This window comes from Oncorhynchus nerka, linkage group LG7 (genome assembly GCF_034236695.1).
Source record: "Oncorhynchus nerka isolate Pitt River linkage group LG7, Oner_Uvic_2.0, whole genome shotgun sequence".
In the NCBI taxonomy this organism is placed as follows: Eukaryota; Metazoa; Chordata; class Actinopteri; order Salmoniformes; family Salmonidae; genus Oncorhynchus; species Oncorhynchus nerka.
This window is the reverse complement of record NC_088402.1, coordinates 41,079,907-41,097,143: the sequence shown is the minus strand read 5'-3', so window position 1 is coordinate 41,097,143 and position 17,237 is coordinate 41,079,907. Positions and strand designations below refer to the sequence as shown.

At 41.1% G+C, this 17,237-nt stretch overlaps 1 protein-coding gene across 1 annotated transcript in view; it reads right to left on the bottom strand.

Moving 5' to 3' along the window:
* Window positions 1-776: 776 nt before the first annotated feature.
* The window catches only part of si:ch211-250g4.3 (uncharacterized), a 52,759-nt gene continuing 36,298 nt past the window's right edge, over window positions 777-17,237 (bottom strand). Inside the window, 7 exon segments of the mRNA XM_065020507.1 lie at window positions 777-10,487; window positions 10,490-11,423; window positions 11,425-12,286; window positions 12,288-13,060; window positions 13,062-14,507; window positions 14,509-16,073; window positions 16,076-17,237. Of these exon segments, the coding sequence (XP_064876579.1) occupies window positions 2,239-10,487; window positions 10,490-11,423; window positions 11,425-12,286; window positions 12,288-13,060; window positions 13,062-14,507; window positions 14,509-16,073; window positions 16,076-17,237 (14,991 nt within the window). The 3' untranslated portion in view covers window positions 777-2,238.

The following is a 17,237-nucleotide window of genomic DNA, read 5'->3' as shown; positions in this document are numbered from 1 at the left end:
GCAGACCATAGAGAGTGATAGAGGCCTCTAGTGGCCCAAAGGGCCATTGAGGGCTTCCACCATGCTTCTGCCCTTTTTAAAGTAGCCAATTGGTTGGGACTTCCTATGGGTTGTAGCCTCAATGGCCGCTGCCCATGCTATCACAGACGCTATAATGGCACCGATATAAAGTTGAGTCCTCTATTTCTATGTTGCAGACTAAGAAATGTATGTTTTTGGGTAGTTAAGTGGTAGTTACCACGCTAAATGAACAGGACAAGCCATATAACATCAATGTTTCAGGGATTGAAATGATCGAGTCTGTTTGAAAGGAGTCTTGTCACTTAAGTGTAGCCTAATGACATGCATGAATTGATCTACTACTGTAACGGCATCAGAAAGGTAAACGTAATGTTTCTTGAGACGTTTAGCTATATAATGGTTTCTCCTTCCCCTTCTCGAATGTCCTTTTTCTTTTTGCCTTTGAGTTGTGTCAACAAAAGTCGACCTGTACCCCAGAGGAGTGAGGTGAGTTCAGAAACTCAGGGAATGGCATCTGTTTGCAGCACCGCATTGTAGTTAACCAGGCACATACAGTTAACCACTGCCTGCAAATCTCTCAAAATATAATATGTAGGCTAGGAGATAGCCTTCCACAGATGCATTCTTGCCACCGATGCAATTGTTAGTCCTTTTACCAGACATGGGGGAGCTTAATACATTCGATAATGCGAAGCATAAATTCACTGATAAGCTAAGGGACCAGTATGAGGGATTGACAAAAGAAACAGAACACATTTATTAATGGTGTCTTTATTGGGTTACAGGCAAACAGTACTTTGACAACAATGGTAAATAGTATCCAGGTACATGAGTGATTGGTCGATTTCCCAGGCATTGCAGCTGTGCTTTTCCACAGGAATATGAATGTTCCATCCAATGTCAGGAACGTACTTTTTGTATTGGCGTATTCTCGCACTTTTAATAGTGTCTGTCAAATTGTGAGTGAGAATTGCTTTTTATTCCTGCATCTCCACCATCAGTCTTTGGGTCAAAATTATTCATGAGAAAATCATTTAGTTAAACCTATTCCTGAACTAAAAAAACTAAAGTATGGATAGTCTCCATAGAGTATCCTTTTAAGTCCAGGAAACCGGCCCATAGTGCATTGATTCTTTTGACATGAAGCTTTTGCAAAACTTCAAACTCAGCTCTCATAGACCACTGTTGTGGGGCAAGTATGAACTGCCAAGTTCCTGTGCCAACTTTGAGTAACTTTCCTTGCCATTCACGACAAGGAACAGGTTATAAGCAATTTCCTGGGTAATGACTACTTTGTTAGTGTCCCCTTTCAGCTGCCTCCGACAACAATGGTTTAGGTCTGCTGAGGCCAAACTAACCCTCTGTGTCTGGGTTACTGTCATTGCTGATTATTGACCCAACTTTGCAATGTAAATGCTTTTCAATTAGGACTGACTGAGTGAATCCCAGACCCCACTGAAGTTCATGAAGGGAACCATTGCTCATATCAAAATAATCAAGTGTATTTTGTACTTCTTCAGTCACTGCTAGTATCCATTACTGCACTGTGAATTCATCCCATCTGAGAACATAATAGCACATGTTTGTTGTAATTGTGGATGTATAGAGAAAGAGATGCAGAAATAACCCAATTAAATACATTAGAATGACACGCTTATAAATGAATTTACAAGGCTTTTACACTTACAAAATACTGGCTTAAAGAACAACAGCTGTCCCTGAGAAAATGATAGAATAGCGCTTTGTTTTACTGCAAATTCCGTGTGTATAAAAATAAGAAAACTAAAAGTAATAGAAATAATTTGTTTTGACAAGAGTCCATTCAGTATCCAGTGCACCTTTAACAAAAGCTGTAAAGAGATATAATAAATACATATTTCATTATAAATATAACAAATAAATAAAGGTACATGTTGCTCTCTCTAGATCTAATATTCAGTGCAAACTTAGTTCACCATCATTGTAAATACATAGCACTGCAATACTGCACAACCCTTACAACACGGCATATAAATCAGGTTGTTGCATATCATCATCTCAACATGATTTCTTATCACTTCACTTGGGCATAGTAGAATAGAGATCATACGTGATGTAACTGAAGGAATGATAACTGATGGTTTTGTTTCACAATTCATATTACTGAACCAGATTTTTTCCCACACAGCCTTTACATAGCAAATTCATTTATTTTAAGCCCCACTGATATAGTTGGGACTATACTATGTTCTCCTCCTCTTCTTCTTCACACTCCCTTCCGCAGCAGTCACAACAGCGGCAGCAGCCACAGCAGTAGCGCCAAAGCCACCGTAGCAACCTGCTGAATGGAGAAGCCTCTGCTCTTACTACGCTCATCTGAGCATCCTCTATCACTGTGTGCTCCTCTGATTGACCCTGGAGCTCCAGTGATGAACTGGCGAATGTCATATCCACTGTGGTTTGCTCTGTTTCTTGACTTATTTCTGCCAGCATACTGTACTCCTCTGTCGTTGAGTCCTCCATCAACCACATTCTCTCTTCTTCTATGGTTAATACCACGTCTGAGGTTTGAACACCTTTGTCACTTGTCTCCAGTGTCTCCATCTCTTTTTCCATATGAACCTGCAGTCTTTCGATCTCTCGGAACATCTCCACTTTTAGCATCTCAAGCTCCCGGTCCTTCTCCTGAAGTTTCCTCCTGCCTCTGTCCCACTCTGTTTGCCGAGCTTGGCTGTCTCTCTCCAACTCTTCCTTCATCTTCTTTAGCTCTTCTTTCTCTCTTTGTATCCTTGTTCTCTGTACCAACTCGTGTCTCTGAATCACTGCTAGTCTTCCCTCTAGATGTTCTTTCATCTCATGAACTCTGTGCTTAATCTTCTCAATCTCCTCCTTTTCTGCCTGAGCCTCCTGACGGATTTTCTCCAAATGATCTCTCTTTGGGAGCCTTTCATCTGTTGCTCTCATTTGTTCGAGATCATCTCTGTCCTTCTTGACTGAGTCCATCGTTTCGCCCTGTGTCTGAAGTGTCTCAACCGCGCTTTGTTCGGGTTCATCCTTTATTTTTTCTGTCTGTGTTGTATCTGAGATGAAGAGAACTTCAACACTTTGTTTCTGAACGCTGTCTTCTCTTTCCTCCAGCGGAGGCGTCTCCATCATTGCTGCACCCTTTCTTTTGTCCGTCTTCTCCTTCGGTCTTTCTGTTTCAGCTGCCATGTGTTCCAACTCATCCATCTCCGACCTCGTCTTTCCCAGTTCATCTCTCTCTCTTTCCACCAAGTCCATATTGTTCATCATCTCTTGTCGCTGTCTTTCCATATCAGTCTTAATTTGCTCAAGAGTGTCCCTCTCGTCCCTTAAGACGGCTGTAATTTGTTCAATTTCGCATCTCTGCCGTGTAATCATAGACTTCATTTGTTGCAGGTCATCCTTCTCCCTTTCAATCATGGCCTTGTTAGAGTCTATTTCTTCTCTCTCACTTTGCATCTTAACGTTCATCAGCTCTAAATACGCCTTCTCTTGCTCCATCTCCTCAATGATTCTCACATTGTCCTCCATTTGCTTTTGTATTTGGATAGCCATTTCCTCTGCACCCTCGTTCTCCATGGTTTCCTCCACAACGTTCTCCAGATCTTGCAGCACTCTCTGGGACTCTATGTTAACCCGTTCGAACCCCTCCGTCTCCCTCCCTGTCTTCTCTTTAATGCCCTTAGTTTCCTCCTTTCTTTCTGTTTCTTTCAGGCGTTCAAGTTCCTCTCTGTCGTGTTTCAGAGTTTCCATCAGGTTGTCTTCCATTTGATCTTTCTGTTCCTCTGTTTCAGCCTTTATCCTCGACACATCCTCCCTCTCCCTCTTTGTCATTTCAATGATGGCTTCCACCTCCTCCGTTTGTTTTTGCACGCCAGCAAGCTTCTCTTCCAGTTCATTATTTTCCATGATCATAGCATTTTGTGTTTTGCCCATCTGTTCTATTTGTCTGTCGATGTCCATTTGAATGTTTTCCAGCTCTTCTTTCTTGACATTTAACTCTTCCATTTGTGTTGCAATGTCATCTCTCTGTACTTGTATTTCAGCATTAATCTGCTCTAAATTTTCTTTCATCTTCCCAATATTCTCTTTCATACTCTGCTCTTCCTCTTTCAGTGAAGCCATCAGATTTTTCATTCCATCTTCTTCTCCTTCTAACTGAACCCTTCTTTGTTCCAGCTGACTAATATACATTTCTGCCGTGTCCTTGGTGTTCTCCAGTTCTTGTATTTCTTTCTCCATTTTCACCTTAATTTGTTCCAAGTCACGTTTCTCCTTTGATGTCATGCCCTTCAGGTTGAATGTTTCTTGTTTCTCTGTCTTTATCTCAGCTTTCAACATTTCCAGTTCAGGGCTCTTTGTCTTGGTATCCTCAATAACACATTCAATTCCCTCCTGGCCCTTCTGGATTTGAGCAGCCCTGTCCTTAAAATTCTCCTTTTCCCTCTTTGTCTCTTCCACGAGGTTGTCTAGATTCTCTGACCGTTTCTGTAAATCATTCTTGATCTTTTCAATCTCAGCCTTCTCATCCTGTATCTTTTGATTGTTCTCCTCTATTTCCTGTCTTTGTTTTCCTATTTCAGACTTCATGGATTCCAACTCATCCCTCTCTATCATTGCCAGCCTGTTGGTTTGTCCCAGGTCCTCTTTCTCTATGTCATGACCTTCAACTTCTTCCATGTCCCCTTTGAGCTGTTCCTCCAAGCTGTCTTCCATGGGCTCTGTCTGTGTTTGTACTTCAGCCTTTATCACAGCTGTTGGTTCCATGATTTTATCCATCTCCTCCCGTTGTTTTTGCAAGGCAGCATTCCTCTCGTCCAGTTGATTCTTTCCCACAAATATGTATTTTCTCATGTCATCATGTTCTACTTTCTGTCTGTCTAGATCAGCTTGAATGTTTTCCAACTCTGCTTTTTTGACATTTAACTCAGCCATTTGGGCTGCAATGTCCTCTCGCTGTAATTGTATTTCAGCATTGATCTGCTCTTGGTTGTCCTTCATCTTCTCGATATCCTTCCTCATTTGTCGTTGTTCTTCTTTCAGTTGTCTCTCTATTACAACCTTTGTCGCTTCCAGCCTTTCCATATCGATCGCTATCTTGATCTTGGTATTATCAATTTCTTCTCTTTCTCTTTCCATCTCAATCTTCATTTGTTCCAGATGTTTCTGATCCTTTAATACAATGTCCTTGATGTTCTCTGTTTCTTCCTTCTCTACCTCCACTTTTGTAAATTCCAGTACTTGTCTTCTTATCTCGGGTTCTACCATGACACTTTGAATTTCCTCCTTTTCCATCTGGAATTGGACAGCCATGCCCTCAACATTCTCCTTTTTGCTCTTCATCTGTAAATCAGCCTTGATGTGTTCCAGCCCACCCTTTTCATCTAGTATATTTTGTTTGTCTTCTTCTATTTCCTTTCTCTGGTTTTGTAGTTCCTCCTTTTCTCTGTAAATATCGGGCCACATGTTTTCCAGCTCTCTCTTTTTGACATCCAACTCTTCCATTTTACTTTCAATATCATCTCTCTTCAGCTGTATTTCAGTGTCTAGGTTTTCTTTCATCTTCCTGATATCCTCCCTCATTCTTTGGTGTTCCTCCTTCAATTCAGCAATCAGTTTTTCAGATTGATGTTTTCCATTCTCTACCTCAGCCTTTCTACTTTCCAGCTCATCCATATCCATTTCAATTTTGCCCTTGGTGATATCAATTTCTTCCTTCTCTCTTTCAATCTCAATCGTCATTTGTTCTAGTTTGTCTTTTTCCCTGGAGATCATTTCCTTGATGTTTTCTGTTTCTTGCTTCTCTACTTCAGCCGTTGCTTTCATCAATTCCAGATCAGCTTTCCTTGTCTTGATATCCTCAACAATACTTTCAACTTCCTCCCTTTCCTTCTGAATCTGGAAAGCCATACTTTCAATGTTCTCCTTCTTCCCCATTGTCTCCTCAATGAGGTTTTCCAGGAAATCTGATCGTGTTTGTAACTCCATCTTGATCTGTTCCAGTTCATCCTTTTCATCTTGCATCTTTTGTTTGTCTTGTTGTATTCCTTCCCTTTGATTTTGCATTTCCTCTTTATGTCTGTCGATATCTGTCGTAGCCTTATTCATCTCAGCCTGCTTTACATTCAACTCATCCATCTTGCTTTCAATGTCTTCTCTCTGTGGTTGTATTCCTGTGCGGATCTGTTCCAGGTTCTCCGTCATCTTGCAGATTTCCTCCTTCACTCGTTGCCCTTCCTCTTTTAGTTCAGCCACCCAATTTTCTGCTTCATATTTTCGATCCTCCATCTCAACTTTTCTCTGTTCCAGCTCATTCATATCAATTGCAATATTGTCCTTAGTGTTATCCATTTCTTCTCTCTCTCTCTCCATCTCAATCTTCATTTGTTTAAGATCATTCTTTTGCTTTGATAGCACATCCTTGACATTTTCAGTCTCTGATCTCTCGTCCTCTAGTTCAGCTTTCATCAATTCCAGTTCCTCTCTCTGTCTGTTGTTGTTGACTATCAAGTTTTCAATGTCCTCTTTTTCTTTCTGCATTTGGACAGTCATATCACCAACATTCTCTTTCTCCCTCGTTGTCTCATCCATGATGTTGTCTAGATGTTCAGATCGTGCCTCTAACTCCATCCTGATCTGTTCCAATTCAATCTTCTCCTTTGTTACCATGTCCTTGATGTTTTCTGTTTCTCGTTTCTTTTTATCCACCTCAGTTTTCATGAATTCCAGTTTCTCTGTCCGTTTGTTGTTCTCCTCGACAACACTTTCAATTTCCTTCCTTTCCTTCTGGACTTGAATAGTCATTATCTCAGCATCCTCTTTCTCCCTCTTTGTTTTCTCCAAAAGGTTTTCTAGATATGCTGATTGTGTTTCTATCTCCATCTTAATCCTTTCCAGATCATCCTTTTCCTTGATCATCTTTTGTTTGTCTTGTTCAATTTGCTGTCTTTGGTTTTGCATGTCCTTTTTTTGTCTGTCGATATCTGTCATAGCACTTTCCATCTCAGCCTTTTGGACATTCAGCTCCTCCATCTTGCTTCCAATGTCTTCTCTCTGTGGTTGTATTTCAGCTTTGATCTGCTCGAGACTGTCTTTCATCTTGCAAATGTCTTCCTTCATTCTTTGCTCTTCCTCTTTCAGTTCAGCCATCAACATTTCTGCTTCATATTTATCATTTTCGATCTCAGCTTTTCTCTGTCCCAGCTCATCCATCTCCGTCACCATCTTGCACTTGGTGATCTCAAATTCGTCCCTCTCTCTTTCCATTTCAATCTTAATTTTGTCCATGTTGTCTTTTTCTTTTGAGATCATTTCCATGATATTATCTGTTTCTCGTTTCTTTGTCACAATCTCAGATTCCACCACTTCCTGATTAGCTTTTGCTCTCTTGATATCTTCAATAACACTTTTCATTTCCTCCCTTTCTTTCTGGATTTGTTCTATTTCCTCCAATTGTCTCTGGGTGTCAGACTTCAGCAGATCAAACTCATCTCTTTCTTTCATAGTCAATCCCTTCTTTCTCTCAAAGGCTTCTTTTTCCTTCTGTATCTCCTCCTTTACATCTTCAAGTTGTTGTCTTTCCCTCGTGAGCTTTTCCTTCCAGTCTTTTTCCATAGGCTCGGTCTGTGCTTCTGCTTCAGCCTTCAAGCTTGTCAAGTCTTCTCTTTGTCTTTTCATCAGTTCAAGACTGATATCCAATTCCTCTTTCTCCTTACTTATCTTACCTCGCCTCTCTTCCAACTGATCTTTCTCTTTCAGTGTTTCATCCTTCCTGTTGTTCACTTCCTTCTTCTCTCTATCTAGTTCTTCACGCATTTTTTCCAACTCAAGCAATTTTGCATTCAGCTGGTCCTTTTCACTGTCAATTTCATCTCTAAGTCTTTTGATTTCACAACTTTCCTGCTTTAAGATGTCCATCTTCCTTCCTATTTCTTCCCGCATTCCATCCTCTTCCTCTTTGAGACTAGCCATCTTGTTATCCATGTTGTCTTTTTCTCTCACCATTTCTGCCTCTTTCACTCTCAGTTCACCCATTGAGCTTTCTATCATTTCCTTGTCATTGTCCACCTCTAGCAACTGTTTTTTCATGTCCGTCGTCATTTGTTCCAAATGTTCTTTCTCTTTCCTTTGGTCTTCCATGTGAGATTCTGTCTCCTCTCTCTGTTGCTGTATCTCACACCTCATTTGTTCCAGCTTCTCTCTCTCCTTTGTTAGCACATCCCAACTTTCTTCAATGTCTTGTTTTTCTCTTTCAATCTTGTCATTCATGAGTTCCAGTTCGTTCTGCTTTTGTTTGTTCTTTTCCATAAAAACCACCATTTCATCTCGTTGTTTTTGAGTTTGGATAGCCAGTTCTTCAACCTTCCCTCTCTCCCGTCTTGTCTCGTCCATGACCTGATTTACGTCTTCAGACCGTCTTTCTAACTCAGCTTTGATCTGATCCAGCTTTTCCTTCTCCACACGAATGTCTTGTTTGTTTTGTTCTATTTCCTCCAATTGTCCCTGGGTTTCAGACTTCATCAGATCAAACTCATCTCTTTCTTTCATGGTCAATCCCTTCTTTCTCTCAAAGGCTTCTTTTTCCTTCTGTATCTCCTCCTTTACATCTTCAAGTTGTTGTCTTTCCCTCGTGAGCTTTTCCTTCGAGTCTATTTCCATATGCTCGGTCTGTGCTTCTGCTTCAGCCTTCAAGCTCGTCAAGTCTTCCCTTTGTCTTTTCATCAGTTCAAGACTGATATCCAATTCCTCTTTCTCCTTACTTATCTTACCTCGCCTCTCTTCCAACTGATCTTTCTCTTTCAGTGTTTCATCCTTCCTGTCTTTCACTTCCTTCTTCTCTCTATCTAGTTCTTCACGCATTTTTTCCAACTCAAGCAATTGTGCATTCAGCTGGTGCTTTTCACTGTCAATTTCATCTCTAAGTCTTTTGATTTCACAACTTTCCTGCTTTAAGATGTCCATCTTCTTTCCTATTTCTTCCCGCATTCTATCCTCTTCCTCTTTGAGCCTAGCCATCTTGTCATCCATGTTGTCTTTTTCTCTCACCATTTCTGCCTCTTTCACTCTCAGTTCACCCATTGAGCTTTCTATCATTTCCTTGTCATTGTCCACCTCTAGCAACTGTTTTTTCATGTCCGTTGTCATTTGTTCCAAATGTTCTTTCTCTTTCCTTTGGTCTTCCATGTGAGATTCTGTCTCCTCTCTCTGTTGCTGTATCTTACACCTCATTTGTTCCAGCTCCTCTCTCTCCTTTGTTAGCACATCCAGACTTTCTTCGATGTCTTGTTTCTCTCTTTCAATCTTGTCATTCATGAGTTCCAGTTCGTTCTGCTTTTGTTTGTTCTTTTCCATAAAACCCACCATTTCTTCTCTTTGTTTTTGAGTTTGGATAGCCAGTTCTTCAACCTTCCCCCTCTCCCGTCTTGTCTCGTCCATGACCTGATTTACGTCTTCAGACCGTCTTTCTAACTCAGCTTTGATCTGATCCAGCTTTTCCTTCTCCACACGAATGTCTTGTTTGTTTTGTTCTATTCCCTCCAATTGTCCCTGGGTTTCAGACTTCATCAGATCAAATTCATCTCTTTCTTTCATGGTCAATCCCTTCTTTCTCTCAAAGGCTTCTTTTTCCTTCTGTATCTCCTCCTTTACATCTTCAAGTTGTTGTCTTTCCCTCGTGAGCTTTTCCTTCCAGTCTATTTCCATAGGCTCGGTCTGTGCTTCTGCTTCAGCCTTCAAGCTCGTCAAGTCTTCCCTTTGTCTTTTCATCAGTTCAAGACTGATATCCAATTCCTCTTTCTCCTTACTTATCTTACCTCGCCTCTCTTCCAACTGATCTTTCTCTTTCAGTGTTTCATCCTTCCTGTCTTTCACTTCCTTCTTCTCTCTATCTAGTTCTTCACGCATTTTTTCCAACTCAAGCAATTGTGCATTCAGCTGGTGCTTTTCACTGTCAATTTCATCTCTAAGTCTTTTGATTTCACAACTTTCCTGCTTTAAGATGTCCATCTTCCTTCCTATTTCTTCCCGCATTCTATCCTCTTCCTCTTTGAGCCTAGCCATCTTGTCATCCATGTTGTCTTTTTCTCTCACCATTTCTGCCTCTTTCACTCTCAGTTCACCCATTGAGCTTTCTATCATTTCCTTGTCATTGTCCACCTCTAGCAACTGTTTTTTCATGTCCGTTGTCATTTGTTCCAAATGTTCTTTCTCTTTCCTTTGGTCTTCCATGTGAGATTCTGTCTCCTCTCTCTGTTGCTGTATCTCACACCTCATTTGTTCCAGCTCCTCTCTCTCCTTTGTTAGCACATCCAGACTTTCTTCGATGTCTTGTTTCTCTCTTTCAATCTTGTCATTCATGAGTTCCAGTTCGTTCTGCTTTTGTTTGTTCTTTTCCATAAAACCCACCATTTCTTCTCTTTGTTTTTGAGTTTGGATAGCCAGTTCTTCAACCTTCCCCCTCTCCGTCTTGTCTCGTCCATGACCTGATTTACGTCTTCAGACCGTCTTTCTAACTCAGCTTTGATCTGATCCAGCTTTTCCTTCTCCACACGAATGTCTTGTTTGTTTTGTTCTATTCCCTCCAATTGTCCCTGGGTTTCAGACTTCATCAGATCAAATTCATCTCTTTCTTTCATGGTCAATCCCTTCTTTCTCTCAAAGGCTTCTTTTTCCTTCTGTATCTCCTCCTTTACATCTTCAAGTTGTTGTCTTTCCCTCGTGAGCTTTTCCTTCCAGTCTATTTCCATAGGCTCGGTCTGTGCTTCTGCTTCAGCCTTCAAGCTCGTCAAGTCTTCCCTTTGTCTTTTCATCAGTTCAAGACTGATATCCAATTCCTCTTTCTCCTTACTTATCTTACCTCGCCTCTCTTCCAACTGATCTTTCTCTTTCAGTGTTTCATCCTTCCTGTCTTTCACTTCCTTCTTCTCTCTATCTAGTTCTTCACGCATTTTTTCCAACTCAAGCAATTGTGCATTCAGCTGGTGCTTTTCACTGTCAATTTCATCTCTAAGTCTTTTGATTTCACAACTTTCCTGCTTTAAGATGTCCATCTTCTTTCCTATTTCTTCCCGCATTCCATCCTCTTCCTCTTTGAGCCTAGCCATCTTGTCATCCATGTTGTCTTTTTCTCTCACCATTTCTGCCTCTTTCACTCTCAGTTCACCCATTGAGCTTTCTATCATTTCCTTGTCATTGTCCACCTCTAGCAACTGTTTTTTCATGTCCGTTGTCATTTGTTCCAAATGTTCTTTCTCTTTCCTTTGGTCTTCCATGTGAGATTCTGTCTCCTCTCTCTGTTGCTGTATCTCACACCTCATTTGTTCCAGCTCCTCTCTCTCCTTTGTTAGCACATCCAGACTTTCTTCAATGTCTTGTTTCTCTCTTTCAATCTTGTCATTCAATGAGTTCCAGTTCGTTCTGCTTTTGTTTGTTCTTTTCCATAAAACCCACCATTTCTTCTCTTTGTTTTTGAGTTTGGATAGCCAGTTCTTCAACCTTCCCCCTCTCCCGTCTTGTCTCGTCCATGACCTGATTTACGTCTTCAGACCGTCTTTCTAACTCAGCTTTGATCTGATCCAGCTTTTCCTTCTCCACACGAATGTCTTGTTTGTTTTGTTCTATTTCCTCCAATTGTCCCTGGGTTTCAGACTTCATCAGATCAAACTCATCTCTTTCTTTCATGGTCAATCCCTTCTTTCTCTCAAAGGCTTCTTTTTCCTTCTGTATCTCCTCCTTTACATCTTCAAGTTGTTGTCTTTCCCTCGTGAGCTTTTCCTTCCAGTCTATTTCCATATGCTCGGTCTGTGCTTCTGCTTCAGCCTTCAAGCTCGTCAAGTCTTCCCTTTGTCTTTTCATCAGTTCAAGACTGATATCCAGTTCCTCTTTCTCCTTACTTATCTTACCTCGCCTCTCTTCCAACTGATCTTTCTCTTTCAGTGTTTCATCCTTCCTGTCTTTCACTTCCTTCTTCTCTCTATCTAGTTCTTCACGCATTTTTTCCAACTCAAGCAATTGTGCATTCAGCTGGTGCTTTTCACTGTCAATTTCATCTCTAAGTCTTTTGATTTCACAACTTTCCTGCTTTAAGATGTCCATCTTCTTTCCTATTTCTTCCCGCATTCTATCCTCTTCCTCTTTGAGCCTAGCCATCTTGTCATCCATGTTGTCTTTTTCTCTCACCATTTCTGCCTCTTTCACTCTCAGTTCACCCATTGAGCTTTCTATCATTTCCTTGTCATTGTCCACCTCTAGCAACTGTTTTTCATGTCCGTGTCATTTGTTCCAAATGTTCTTTCTCTTTCCTTTGGTCTTCCATGTGAGATTCTGTCTCCTCTCTCTGTTGCTGTATCTCACACCTCATTTGTTCCAGCTCCTCTCTCTCCTTTGTTAGCACATCCAGACTTTCTTCGATGTCTTGTTTCTCTCTTTCAATCTTGTCATTCATGAGTTCCAGTTCGTTCTGCTTTTGTTTGTTCTTTTCCATAAAACCCACCATTTCTTCTCTTTGTTTTTGAGTTTGGATAGCCAGTTCTTCAACCTTCCCCCTCTCCCGTCTTGTCTCGTCCATGACCTGATTTACGTCTTCAGACCGTCTTTCTAACTCAGCTTTGATCTGATCCAGCTTTTCCTTCTCCACACGAATGTCTTGTTTGTTTTGTTCTATTTCCTCCAATTGTCCCTGGGTTTCAGACTTCATCAGATCAAACTCATCTCTTTCTTTCATGGTCAATCCCTTCTTTCTCTCAAAGGCTTCTTTTTCCTTCTGTATCTCCTCCTTTACATCTTCAAGTTGTTGTCTTTCCCTCGTGAGCTTTTCCTTCCAGTCTATTTCCATATGCTCGGTCTGTGCTTCTGCTTCAGCCTTCAAGCTCGTCAAGTCTTCCCTTTGTCTTTTCATCAGTTCAAGACTGATATCCAGTTCCTCTTTCTCCTTACTTATCTTACCTCGCCTCTCTTCCAACTGATCTTTCTCTTTCAGTGTTTCATCCTTCCTGTCTTTCACTTCCTTCTTCTCTCTATCTAGTTCTTCACGCATTTTTTTCCAACTCAAGCAATTGTGCATTCAGCTGGTGCTTTTCACTGTCAATTTCATCTCTAAGTCTTTTGATTTCACAACTTTCCTGCTTTAAGATGTCCATCTTCCTTCCTATTTCTTCCCGCATTCCATCCTCTTCCTCTTTGAGCCTAGCCATCTTGTTATCCATGTTGTCTTTTTCTCTCACCATTTCTGCCTCTTTCACTCTCAGTTCACCCATTGAGCTTTCTATCATTTCCTTGTCATTGTCCAACTCTAGCAACTGTTTTTTCATGTCCGTCGTCATTTGTTCCAAATGTTCTTTCTCTTTCCTTTGGTCTTCCATGTGAGATTCTGTCTCCTCTCTCTGTTGCTGTATCTTACACCTCATTTGTTCCAGCTCCTCTCTCTCCTTTGTTAGCACATCCAAACTTTTTTCGATGTCTTGTTTCTCTCTTTCAATCTTGTCATTCATGAGTTCCAGTTCGTTCTGCTTTTGTTTGTTCTTTTCAATAAAACCCACCATTTCTTCTCTTTGTTTTTGAGTTTGGATAGCCAGTTCTTCAACCTTCCCCCTATCCCGTCTTGTCTCGTCCATGACCTGATTTACGTCTTCAGACCGTCTTTCTAACTCAGCTTTGATCTGATCCAGCTTTTCCTTCTCCACACTAATGTCTTGTTTGTTTTGTTCTATTCCCTCCAATTGTCCCTGGGTTTCAGACTTCATCAGATCAAATTCATCTCTTTCTTTCATGGTCAATCCCTTCTTTCTCTCAAAGGCTTCTTTTTCCTTCTGTATCTCCTCCTTTACATCTTCAAGTTGTTGTCTTTCCCTCGTGAGCTTTTCCTTCCAGTCTATTTCCATAGGCTCGGTCTGTGCTTCTGCTTCAGCCTTCAAGCTCGTCAAGTCTTCCCTTTGTCTTTTCATCAGTTCAAGACTGATATCCAATTCCTCTTTCTCCTTACTTATCTTACCTCGCCTCTCTTCCAACTGATCTTTCTCTTTCAGTGTTTCATCCTTCCTGTCTTTCACTTCCTTCTTCTCTCTATCTAGTTCTTCACGCATTTTTTCCAACTCAAGCAATTGTGCATTCAGCTGGTGCTTTTCACTGTCAATTTCATCTCTAAGTCTTTTGATTTCACAACTTTCCTGCTTTAAGATGTCCATCTTCTTTCCTATTTCTTCCCGCATTCCATCCTCTTCCTCTTTGAGCCTAGCCATCTTGTCATCCATGTTGTCTTTTTCTCTCACCATTTCTGCCTCTTTCACTCTCAGTTCACCCATTGAGCTTTCTATCATTTCCTTGTCATTGTCCACCTCTAGCAACTGTTTTTTCATGTCCGTTGTCATTTGTTCCAAATGTTCTTTCTCTTTCCTTTGGTCTTCCATGTGAGATTCTGTCTCCTCTCTCTGTTGCTGTATCTCACTCCTCATTTGTTCCAGCTCCTCTCTCTCCTTTGTTAGCACATCCCAGACTTTCTTCAATGTCTTGTTTCTCTCTTTCAATCTTGTCATTCATGAGTTCCAGTTCGTTCTGCTTTTGTTTGTTCTTTTCCATAAAACCCACCATTTCATCTCGTTGTTTTTGAGTTTGGATAGCCAGTTCTTCAACCTTCCCCCTCTCCCGTCTTGTCTCGTCCATGACCTGATTTACGTCTTCAGACCGTCTTTCTAACTCAGCTTTGATCTGATCCAGCTTTTCCTTCTCCACACGAATGTCTTGTTTGTTTTGTTCTATTTCCTCCAATTGTCCCTGGGTTTCAGACTTCATCAGATCAAACTCATCTCTTTCTTTCATGGTCAATCCCTTCTTTCTCTCAAAGGCTTCTTTTTCCTTCTGTATCTCCTCCTTTACATCTTCAAGTTGTTGTCTTTCCCTCGTGAGCTTTTCCTTCCAGTCTATTTCCATATGCTCGGTCTGTGCTTCTGCTTCAGCCTTCAAGCTCGTCAAGTCTTCCCTTTGTCTTTTCATCAGTTCAAGACTGATATCCAGTTCCTCTTTCTCCTTACTTATCTTACCTCGCCTCTCTTCCAACTGATCTTTCTCTTTCAGTGTTTCATCCTTCCTGTCTTTCACTTCCTTCTTCTCTCTATCTAGTTCTTCACGCATTTTTTCCAACTCAAGCAATTGTGCATTCAGCTGGTGCTTTTCACTGTCAATTTCATCTCTAAGTCTTTTGATTTCACAACTTTCCTGCTTTAAGATGTCCATCTTCTTTCCTATTTCTTCCCGCATTCCATCCTCTTCCTCTTTGAGCCTAGCCATCTTGTCATCCATGTTGTCTTTTTCTCTCACCATTTCTGCCTCTTTCACTCTCAGTTCACCCATTGAGCTTTCTATCATTTCCTTGTCATTGTCCACCTCTAGCAACTGTTTTTTCATGTCCGTTGTCATTTGTTCCAAATGTTCTTTCTCTTTCCTTTGGTCTTCCATGTGAGATTCTGTCTCCTCTCTCTGTTGCTGTATCTCACACCTCATTTGTTCCAGCTCCTCTCTCTCCTTTGTTAGCACATCCAGACTTTCTTCGATGTCTTGTTTCTCTCTTTCAATCTTGTCATTCATGAGTTCCAGTTCGTTCTGCTTTTGTTTGTTCTTTTCCATAAAACCCACCATTTCATCTCTTTGTTTTTGAGTTTGGATAGCCAGTTCTTCAACCTTCCCCCTCTCCCGTCTTGTCTCGTCCATGACCTGATTTACGTCTTCAGACCGTCTTTCTAACTCAGCTTTGATCTGATCCAGCTTTTCCTTCTCCACACGAATGTCTTGTTTGTTTTGTTCTATTTCCTCCAATTGTCCCTGGGTTTCAGACTTCATCAGATCAAACTCATCTCTTTCTTTCATGGTCAATCCCTTCTTTCTCTCAAAGGCTTCTTTTTCCTTCTGTATCTCCTCCTTTACATCTTCAAGTTGTTGTCTTTCCCTCGTGAGCTTTTCCTTCCAGTCTATTTCCATAGGCTCGGTCTGTGCTTCTGCTTCAGCCTTCAAGCTCGTCAAGTCTTCCCTTTGTCTTTTCATCAGTTCAAGACTGATATCCATTCCTCTTTCTCCTTACTTATCTTACCTCGCCTCTCTTCCAACTGATCTTTCTCTTTCAGTGTTTCATCCTTCCTGTCTTTCACTTCCTTCTTCTCTCTATCTAGTTCTTCACGCATTTTTTCCAACTCAAGCAATTGTGCATTCAGCTGGTGCTTTTCACTGTCAATTTCATCTCTAAGTCTTTTGATTTCACAACTTTCCTGCTTTAAGATGTCCATCTTCTTTCCTATTTCTTCCCGCATTCCATCCTCTTCCTCTTTGAGCCTAGCCATCTTGTCATCCATGTTGTCTTTTTCTCTCACCATTTCTGCCTCTTTCACTCTCAGTTCACCCATTGAGCTTTCTATCATTTCCTTGTCATTGTCCACCTCTAGCAACTGTTTTTTCATGTCCGTCGTCATTTGTTCCAAATGTTCTTTCTCTTTCCTTTGGTCTTCCATGTGAGATTCTGTCTCCTCTCTCTGTTGCTGTATCTCACACCTCATTTGTTCCAGCTCCTCTCTCTCCTTTGTTAGCACATCCCGACTTTCTTCAATGTCTTGTTTCTCTCTTTCAATCTTGTCATTCATGAGTTCCAGTTCGTTCTGCTTTTGTTTGTTCTTTTCCATAAAACCCACCATTTCATCTCGTTGTTTTTGAGTTTGGATAGCCAGTTCTTCAACCTTCCCCCTCTCCCGTCTTGTCTCGTCCATGACCTGATTTACGTCTTCAGACCGTCTTTCTAACTCAGCTTTGATCTGATCCAGCTTTTCCTTCTCCACACGAATGTCTTGTTTGTTTTGTTCTATTTCCTCCAATTGTCCCTGGGTTTCAGACTTCATCAGATCAAACTCATCTCTTTCTTTCATGGTCAATCCCTTCTTTCTCTCAAAGGCTTCTTTTTCCTTCTGTATCTCCTCCTTTACATCTTCAAGTTGTTGTCTTTCCCTCGTGAGCTTTTCCTTCCAGTCTATTTCCATAGGCTCGGTCTGTGCTTCTGCTTCAGCCTTCAAGCTCGTCAAGTCTTCCCTTTGTCTTTTCATCAGTTCAAGACTGATATCCAGTTCCTCTTTCTCCTTACTTATCTTACCTCGCCTCTCTTCCAACTGATCTTTCTCTTTCAGTGTTTCATCCTTCCTGTCTTTCACTTCCTTCTTCTCTCTATCTAGTTCTTCACGCATTTT